This window comes from Oncorhynchus kisutch, unplaced genomic scaffold (genome assembly GCF_002021735.2).
Source record: "Oncorhynchus kisutch isolate 150728-3 unplaced genomic scaffold, Okis_V2 Okis01b-Okis20b_hom, whole genome shotgun sequence".
Lineage (NCBI taxonomy): Eukaryota > Metazoa > Chordata > Actinopteri > Salmoniformes > Salmonidae > Oncorhynchus > Oncorhynchus kisutch.
The window spans coordinates 10,433,249-10,443,588 of record NW_022261978.1 but is presented as its reverse complement, the minus strand read 5'-3'; the positions used below and the strand labels follow the sequence as shown (position 1 = coordinate 10,443,588).

Genomic DNA, 10,340 nt, shown 5'->3' with positions numbered 1-10,340 from the left:
ATACTATAATATATAATACTATACTATAATACTATACTATAGTACTATAATATAATATACTATACTATAGTACTATAATATATGTATAATACTGCTGCTGTCTCTGTCAGCCTGGACCTATAGTACTATAATATACTATACTATAATATATAATACTATAATATATATATAATACTGCTGCTGTCTCTGTCAGCCTGGACCTGTAGTACTATAATATACTATACTATATAATACTATAATATATATATAATACTGCTGCTGTCTCTGTCAGCCTGGACCTGTAGAACTATAATATACTATACTATAATATATAATACTGTAATATATAATACTATACTATAATACATTTTGAATTGTTACACGTCCACAAGGGAGGATGTATAATACTGCTGCTGTCTCTGTCAGCCTGGACCTATAGTACTATAATATACTATACTATAATATATAATACTATAATATATATATAATACTGCTGATGTCTCTGTCAGCCTGGACCTGTAGTACTATAATATACTATACTATAATATATAATACTGTAATATATAATACTATACTATAATACATTTTGAATTGTTACACGTCCACAAGGGAGGATGTATAATACTGCTGCTGTCTCTTTCAGCCTGGTTCTATAGTACTATAATATACTATACTATAATATATAATACTGTAATATATAATACTATACTATAATACATTTTGAATTGTTACACGTCCGCAAGGGAGGATGTATAATACTTCCATGCTACTTTAATACTATACTATATAATACTATACTATAGTACTATAATATATAATACTATAGTACTATACTATAATACTATAATATATAATACTATACTATAATATATAATACTATACTATAATATATAATACTATACTATAATACTATACTAGAGTACTATAATATATAATACTATACTATAATACTATACTATAATATATCATACTATACTATAATACTATACTATAATATATAATACTATATTATAATATATAATACTATACTATAGTACTATAATATATGTATAATACTTCTGCTGTGTCTTTCAGCCTGGACCTTTAGTACTATAAATTACTATACTGTAATACTATAATATATAATACTATACTATAATACTATACTATAGTACTATAATATATGTATAATACTTCTGCTGTGTCTTTCAGCCTGGACCTATAGTACTATAATATATAATACTATAATACTGTATAGTACTATAATATATGATACTATAATACTATACTATAATACTTTACTATAGTACTATAATATATGTATAATACTTCTGCTGTGTCTTTCAGCCTGAACCTATAGTACTATACTATACTATAATACTATAATATATAATACTATAATACTGTATAGTACTATAATATATGATACTATAATACTATACTATAATACTTTACTATAGTACTATAATATATGTATAATACTTCTGCTGTCTCTTTCAGCCTGGACCTATAGTACTCTAATATATAATATACTGTAATATATAATACTATACTATAATATATAATACTGTATAGTACTATAATATATGATACTATAATACTATACTATAGTACTATAATATATGTATAATACTTCTGCTGTCTCTTTCAGCCTGGACCTATAGTACTATAATATATAATACTATAATTGTAACGGCGTTCTTCGTTTGTTGAGAGAGAGTCGGACTGAAATGCAGCGTGGTGGTTAATCATGATCTTTAATAAAGAAAACGGCGATACATGAAATAACTAAATAAATACGAAAACAACAAACGGAACGTGAAACCTAATTACAGCCTATCTGGTGAAACTACACAGAGACAGGAACAATCACCCACGAAAGACAAAGCGAACTCAGGCTACCTAAATACGGTTCCCAATCAGAGGCAACGAGAAGCACCTGACTCTGATCAAGAACCGCCTCAGGCAGCCAAGCCTAACTAGACACACCCCTAAACCTAGCAATCCCAAATCCTATAAAACCCCAATACGAAACACAACACGTAAACCCATGTCACACCCTGGCCTGACCAAAATATATAACGAAAACACAAAACACTAAGACCAAGGCGTGACAGAACCCCCCCCCAAGGTGCGGACTCCCGGACGCACCTCAAAACCATAGGGAGGGTCCGGGTGGGCGTCTGTCATTGGTGGCGGCTCCGGCTCGGGACGTGGACCCCACTTCATTAATGTCCTAGTTCCTCCCCTTCGCGTCCTGGGATAATCCCCCCTCGCCGCCGACCATGGCCTAATAGTCCTCACCCAGAACCCCACAGAACTAAGGAGCAGCTCGTGACTGAGGGGCATCTCGGGACTGAGGGACAGCTCGGGACTGAGGGGCAGCTCGGGACTGAGGGGCAGCTCGGGACTGAGGCAGCTCGGGACTGAGGGGCAGCTCGGGACTGAGGGGCAGCTCGGGACTGAGGGGCAGCCCGGAACTGAGGGGCAGCCCGGAACTGAGGAGCAGCCCGGAACTGAGGGGAAGCCCAGTACTGAGAGGAAGCCCAGTACTGAGATGAAGCTCAGGTAGGTAGTAGGCTCCGGTAGATCCTGGCTGGCTGGCGGATCTGGAAGATTCAGGTTGACTAGCAGATCTGGAAGATTCTGGTTGACTGGCGGATCTAGCTGCTCTATGCAGACTGACAGCTCTGACTGCTCCATGCAGGCTGACAGCTCCTTGCAGACTGGCAGCTCTTTGCAGACTGACAGCTCTGACTGCTCCATGCAGGCTGACAGCTCCTTGCAGACTGACAGCTCCTTGCAGACTGACAGCTCCCTGCAGACTGGCAGCTCCTTGCAGACTGACAGCTCTGACTGCTCCATGCAGGCTGACAGCTCCTTGCAGACTGGCAGCTCCTTACAGACTGGCAGCTCCTTGTAGACTGACAGCTCCTTGCAGACTGACAGCTCCTTGCAGACTGACAGTTCCCTGCAGACTGGGAGCTCCTTGCAGGCTGACAGCTCCTTGCAGACTGGCAGCTCCTTGCAGACTGGCAGCTCCTTGCAGACTGGCAGCTCCTTGCAGACTGACAGCTCCTTGCAGACTGACAGCTCCTTGCAGACTGGCTTCTCTGGCTGCTTCATGCAGACTGACAGCTCTGACTGCTCCATGCAGGCTGACAGCACCTTGCAGACTGGCAGCTCCCTGCAGACTGGCAGCTCTTTGCAGACTGACAGCTCCATGGAGACTGGCAGCTCAGGCTGCTTCAAACAGGCAGGAGGCTCCGGCAGCGCTGTAGAGAGAGAAGGCTCTGATAGCGCTGAACAGGCGGGAGACTCCGACAGCGCAGGAGAGGAGGAAAACGCTGGCTGCGCTGAACAGGCGGGAGACTCCGACAGCGCAGGAGGGAAGGAAGGCTCTGGCTGTGCTGAACAGGCGGGAGACTCCGACAGAGCAGGAGAGGCGCACTGTAGGCCTGATGCGTGGTGCGGGCACTGGTGATACTGGAGCGAGGACACGCACAGGAAGCCTGGTGCGGGGAGCTGCTACCGGAGGACTGGTGTGTGGAGGTGGCTCTGGATAGACCGGACCGTGCAGGCGCACTGGAGCTCTTGAGCACCGAGCCTGCCCAAGCTTACCTGGCTCGATGCCCACTCTAGCCCGGCAAATATGAAGGGCTGGTATGAACCGTACCGGGCTATGCACCCGCACTGGAGACACCGTGCGCTCACTAGCATAACACGGTGCCTGCCCGGTCTCTTTAGCCCACCGGAAAGCACAGGGAGTTTGCGCAGGTCTCTTACCTGGCATAGCCATACTCCCTGTAAGCCCCCCCCCCAATAATTTTTTGGGGTTGTTTCTCGGGCTTCCTTGCCAACCGTGTTCCCTCGTATCGCCGGCTCCTATCTCCTGCTCCCTCTGCTTCCTCCTTGGGGCGGCGATATTCACCAGGCTGAGCCCAGGGTCCTCTTCCGTCTAATATCATCTCCCAAGACCAGAAGTCCTTATATCGCTGCTCCTCATGATTAACAGGGAGAGTTGGCTCAGGTCTGACTCCTGACTCTGCCACTCTCTCCCTGAGCCCCCCCCCCCAATACATTTTTTGGGGTGACTTTCGGGTTTCGCTCTGCGCCGCCGTGTTTTCCTATTCGACTCCATTCGCCTATAGCCTTCTTCGCACTGCTCAAGCGAATCCCATGTGGGCTCCTGCACTCTCTCTGGGTCGGCCGCCCACCTGTCGATTTCTTCCCACGTCGTATACTCCATGCAATTGCTGTCCATAACGTCCTCCCATGTCCATTCCTCCTTTCGCTTTTCCTGCGGTCGCTGCCTGTAACCACGCCGCTCGGTCCGTGTGTGGTGGGTGATTCTGTAACGGCGTTCTTCGTTTGTTGAGAGAGAGTCGGACCGAAATGCAGCGTGGTGGTTAATCATGATCTTTAATAAAGAAAACGGCGATACATGAAATAAATAAATAAATACGAAAACAACAAACGGAACGTGAAACCTAATTACAGCCTATCTGGTGAAACTACACAGAGACAGGAACAATCACCCACGAAAGACAAAGCGAACTCAGGCTACCTAAATACGGTTCCCAATCAGAGGCAACGAGAAGCACCTGACTCTGATCAAGAACCGCCTCAGGCAGCCAAGCCTAACTAGACACACCCCTAAACCTAGCAATCCCAAATCCTATAAAACCCCAATACGAAACACAACACGTAAACCCATGTCACACCCTGGCCTGACCAAAATATATAACGAAAACACAAAACACTAAGACCAAGGCGTGACAATAATACTATACTATAATACTTTTCTATAGTACTATAATATATAATACTATAATACTATACTATAGTACTATAATATATGTATAATACTTCTGCTGTCTCTTTCAGCCTGGACCTATAGTACTCTAATATATAATATACTGTAATATATGATACTATACTGTAATATATAATACTGTAATACTTTACTATAGTACTATAATATATGTAAAATACTTCTACTGTCTCTTTCAGCCTGGACCTATAGTACTATAATATATAATACTATACTATAATACTATACTATAGTACTATAATATATGTATAATACTTCTGCTGTCTCTTTCAGCCTGGACCTATAGTACTCTAATATATAATATACTGTAATATATAATACTATACTATAATATATAATACTGTAATACTTTACTATAGTACTATAATATATGTAAAATACTTAAACGGGATAATTGTCATTAGCAACCACTGAATAGAATAGCCCGCCAGTCAATTAATATTACAAAAAATATTAATATTCATGAAATCACAAGTGCAATATTGCAAAACACAGTTTAGCCTTTTGTTAATCTACCTGTCGTCTCAGATTTGGAAATTATGCTTTACAGCGAAAGCAATCCAGGCGTTTGTGTAAGTTTATCGATCACATGACAAAACATTAAGTACACTTAGCATCAGGTAGCCTGGTCACGAAAATCAGAAAAGCAATCAAATGAATCGTTTACCTTTGATGATCTTCGGATGTTTTCACTCACGAGACTCCCAGTTAGACAACAAATGTTCATTTTGTTCCATAAAGATGATTTTATTTTATATCCAAAATACCTCCTTTTGTTTGGCGCATTATGCTCAGAAATCCACAGGAAAGAGCGGTCACGACAACGCAGACAAATTCCAAATAATATCCGTAATGTCCACAGAAACATGTCAAACTTTTTTATAATCAATCCTCAGGTTGTTTTTAAAATATATAATCGATAATATATCAACCGCAAATGTCTTTCACAGTAGGAGAGGGAAAAACAATAGCTGTCCAAATTCTGTTGCGAGCAAAACTCATGAGAGCACTTGACGCGATGTTATCAGTCTGGCTAATTTTTCAAAATAAAAGCCTGAAACTACGTCTGAAGACTGTTGACACCTTGAGGAAGCGATAGGAAAAGGAATCTGGTTGATATCCCTTTAAATGGAGCAATGGGAAGCTATGGAACATGGAGTTTTCAAAATAGAAGCCACTTCCTGGTTTGATTTTCCTCAGGGTTTTGCCTGCAATATCAGTTCTGTTATTCTCACAGACAATATTTTGACAGTTTTGGAAACTTTAGAGTGTTTTCTATCCTAATCTGTCAATTATATGCATATTCTAGCATCTGGTCCTGAGAAATAGCCCGTTTACTTTGGGAACGTTATTTTTCCAAACATAAAAATAGTGCCCCCTAGCGTCAAGAGGTTTAAAGACCTAGTAATATTTTACATCAATTGCAGTCAATATCAATCGTCACCTTATTTATGTCTCATCTGAAAGTTGTAAATTCTTGGTTATCTTCACGAACCCTTGCTAACAAGTTGAATCAGCAATACAAAATTGGGTTAATTATTTATTTACTAAATACCTAACTAATCACACAGAATTACATATACACAGAATGAATCATACCTTGATTACAAATGATGTCATAAAGGTAAATGTCCCTGGTGGACGGAGCAGATATGACAGCTGGTTACACAAAGAACGGGGGTTGGGTTTGAGTGAAAGAGCGGGAAGACTGAAGAACAAAGCGAGAAGCTATGCTATCGTAAATACAATATCCTATGCATTCTAAATTACCGCCCATTTGTATAAGGAAAATGCAATAAATATTAACTCTGAGCTGCGCTTCCATAAGTTGGTGGTAGATGGCCAACAGAGTCCTTTGTCCTTTGAAGAGTGTCTCTGGTGGTGAACGGGAAACGTTGTAGTGTCGTCGTTGGGTGGTAGACGGGATACTCTGTCTGTCCTTTCCTAGCCCATGTTTTTAACTGCTGTTGCTAACTCAACGTCTAGGATGTCTCACTTCTTTAGTGAATAAGAGTTCAAAGTTCATACCATTCACAACCAAAGCTCACGCTGAGGTTGGCTTAGTTCTGTAGTTGACATGTTAGTCCTTTTTAATGTATGGACCGTCGTCCTCACGTCCTCGGAACAGGTCGTTATATTGTCGTCAAAGCGTTATATAGGAAGGGAGAGGAGGGCGTGTTTCATAGTTTATAACCAATGTCTGCTCAGGTGGGCGGGCCACTGAGTCGGGCCTAATTCACTCATGAAAACCCAATTCTAAAATCACATTTCATCCCCTCCCAAACAATTTCATATTCAAACATTTAAATTGCACAACAATTCCATGTGAATCTGATAACTATAATGTGTAGGCTTTCCACTGTTTTTCACTGCACTGCATCGCAGTTACTACAGACCCAGGTTCGATCCCAGGCTGTGTCTCAGCCGGCCACGACAGGATTACCCATGAGGCGGCTCACAATTGGCCCAGCGTCGTCCGGGTTCGGCGAGGGTTTGGCCAGCCGGGATGTTCTTGTCCCATCGCGCTCTAGCGACTTCTTGTGGTGGGCAGGGCTCAATGCACGCTGATGCCGTCGCCAGTTGTACGGTGTTTCCTCTGACACATTGGTGCTGCTGGCTTCCGGGTTAAGCGAGCAGTGTGTCAAGACGCAGTGTGGCTTGGCAGGGTCATGTTTTTGGAGGATGCATGACTCTCGAGCTTCGCCTCTCCTGAGTCCGTACGGGAGTTGCAGCGATTGGACAAGACTGTAACTACCAAATGACAATCACTAAATACAGGAGAACCTGGAGGTAAAAAAATGTATAAATACAATTTCCCTTCAAGTGGCCCAAACCATGAAAAACAGACCATTATGCCTTCTTCATCAAACCTTACAGTTGGCACTATGCTTTGGTGCAGGTAGTGTTCTCCTGGCATCTGCCAAACCCAGATTTTTCCGTTGGACTGCCAGATAGTGAAGGGTGATTCATCTCTCCAGAGATTTTCATCCCTCCAGTGATTGCATTTCCACTGCTCCAGAATCCAATGGTGGCGAGCTTTACACCACTCCAGCCGACACTTGGCATTGCGCATGTTGATTTTAGGCTTTTCTGCGGCTGCTCTGCAATGGAAACCCATTTCATGAAGCTTCCGACTAACAGTTCTTGTGCTGATAATGCTTTCAGAGGCAGTTTGGAACTCGGTAGTGAGTGTTGCAACCGAGGACAGGCTATTTTTACACGCTACGTGCGTCAGCACTCGGCGGTCTCGTTCTGTGAGCTTGTGTGGCCTACCACTTTGCGGCTGAGCCATTGTTGCTCCTAGATGTTTCCACTTCACAATAACAGCACTTACAGTTGACCCAGGTAGCTCTAGCAGGGCAGAAATTTGACAAACTGACTTGTTGGAAAGGTGGCATCCTATGACAGTTGAAAGTCACTGAGCTCTTCAGTAAGGCCATTCTACTGCCATTGTTTGTCCATGGAGATTGCGTGGCCGTGTGCTCGATTTTATACACCTGCCAGCAACAGGTGTGTCTGACATAGCTGAATCCACTAATATGAGTGTGTGTCCACATACATATCGTGTATATTTATTATGATGGACACAAGTGTTTTTTTTTGTTAATATTCTGAAAACCTGACCTCAAATGTTCTGACCTCAGATTAATGAGGGATCTAGTCTGGATTAAACCTCATAGGAAGTAGGATTACATAAATCTAGTCTGGATTAAACCTAATAGGAATAAGGAACTAAAAGTAAAGAAAGAAGTTAACTTTATATTTGGGGCAAATCCAACACATCACTGAGTACCACTCTTCATATGTTCAAGCATGGTGGTGGCTGCATCATGTTATGGGTATGCTTGTCACCTGCAAGGACTAGGGATAAAAAGAAACTGACTAGCGCTAAGTACAGGCAAAATCCTGGAGGAAAATTGGGAGACAAATTCACCTTTCAGCACGACAATAACCCAATACACAAGGCCAGATATACAGTGCATTCATAAAGTATTCAGACCCCTTGACTTTTTCAAAATGTTGTTTTATGTTACTGCCTTATTCTAAAATGGATTCAATTGTTTTTTAAACTTGATCTTAACCGCTAGGCTATCTACTGCCCATTAAACCACATAGGAAGGTTTCATTCAGGCCTCTGTTCAGTATTTAACTAAATACTTTGTCTTTAGCAGGAGAGCGACCAGACTCTCATTCTGACAGCGGGGAGAGTCATTCAGGGGAACCAGACCCAGAGACGTCCAAACCAGCGAGACGACACCACTGCTCCCAGTGTGGAAAAAGTTTTAACCGATCACAACACCTGAAATTACATGAGAGAACACACACCGGAGAAAAGCCCTACCACTGTTCCCAGTGTGGAAAGAGTTTTAGTCAGTTAGGGAGCCTGAAAGGTCATAAGAGAACACACACAGGAGAAAAGCCTTACCACTGTTCCCAGTGTGGAAAGAGTTTTAGTCAGTTAGGGAGTCTGAAAAGTCATAAGCGAATACACTCTGGAGAGAAGCCTTACCACTGCTCCAAATGTGGAAAGGCATTTACATGGTTAGTGGGCCTGAAAATGCATGAGAGGACGCACACAGGAGAGAGGCCTTACCACTGTTCCCACTGTGGAAAGAGTTTTAGGTTGTTAGGGATTCTGAAACTGCATGAGAAAGCACACACACGAGAGAAGTCTTACCCCTGTTCCCATTGTGGAAAGAGTTTTAGGTGGTTAGGGTCCCTGAAAACACATGAGCGAGTACACACACAAAAAAAGGAAAAGCTCTACCAATGTTCACTGTGTGGAATGAGTTTTACCCAGTTAGAAGCCTTGAATAGGCATGACAGGACACACACACGAGAGGAGAAGCCCTACCACTGCTCCCAGTGTGGAAAGAGATTTAATTGGTTAAGGCAGCTGAATAAGCACGAAAGAATACATACACAGGAGGAGAAGACATACCACTGCTCTCAGTGTGGAAAGACATTTTCCCAGTTAGAGGACCTGAAATCTCATGAGAGAATCGAGAGCCTGTGTTCTGACTTGAGTTTTTGACTGATCATTTGTGTTTTTGTCTAATCCTCATGAAATTAAAATCATTTTGCTTTTGTTTTTTTCATTTCGAGACATGATCATGTCTAATGTCAGATTACATATTTTAAAATGTCTATTGAGTTTTGATGAGCTTTGTTAGATTGGATTGATACAAGTATAAACCCTCTGTTGTTCATCATATGCTTTTCATATTGCAAAATGTACATGCATATATATATAAGCAAGTAGCTGTCACGTAGAGTAGAGCCAGAAGGCCAAACTGGAAAACCTAAACCTCAATCACAATAAAAAGATGTCGGAGGAGCAAAAGGTCTTCTGTGCTTCTGGGTGTTTATTTACACAGTGATTCTCAGGTCTTCTGTGCTTCTGGGTGTTTATTTACACAGTGATTCTCAGGTCTTCTGTGCTTCTGGGTGTTTATTTACACAGTGATTCTCAGGTCTTCTGTGCTTCTGGGTGTTTATTTACACAGTGATTCTCAGGTCTTCTGTGCTTCTGGGTGTTTATTTACAC

General features: G+C 42.1%; 1 protein-coding gene across 2 annotated transcripts in view; it reads left to right on the top strand.

Moving 5' to 3' along the window:
- Positions 1 to 10,140, top strand: part of LOC116358936 (zinc finger protein 664) — a 16,386-nt gene extending 6,246 nt beyond the window's left edge. Inside the window, exon 3 of one of the 2 annotated variants that reach the window (XM_031811375.1) lies at positions 8,962 to 10,140. In XM_031811375.1, the coding sequence (XP_031667235.1) occupies positions 8,962 to 9,827 (866 nt within the window). In that variant the 3' untranslated portion in view covers positions 9,828 to 10,140. The remainder of the gene's footprint in view (positions 1 to 8,961) is intronic. The other variant, XM_031811377.1, reaches the window with a different exon arrangement.
- The last annotated feature ends 200 nt before the right edge of the window (positions 10,141 to 10,340 follow it).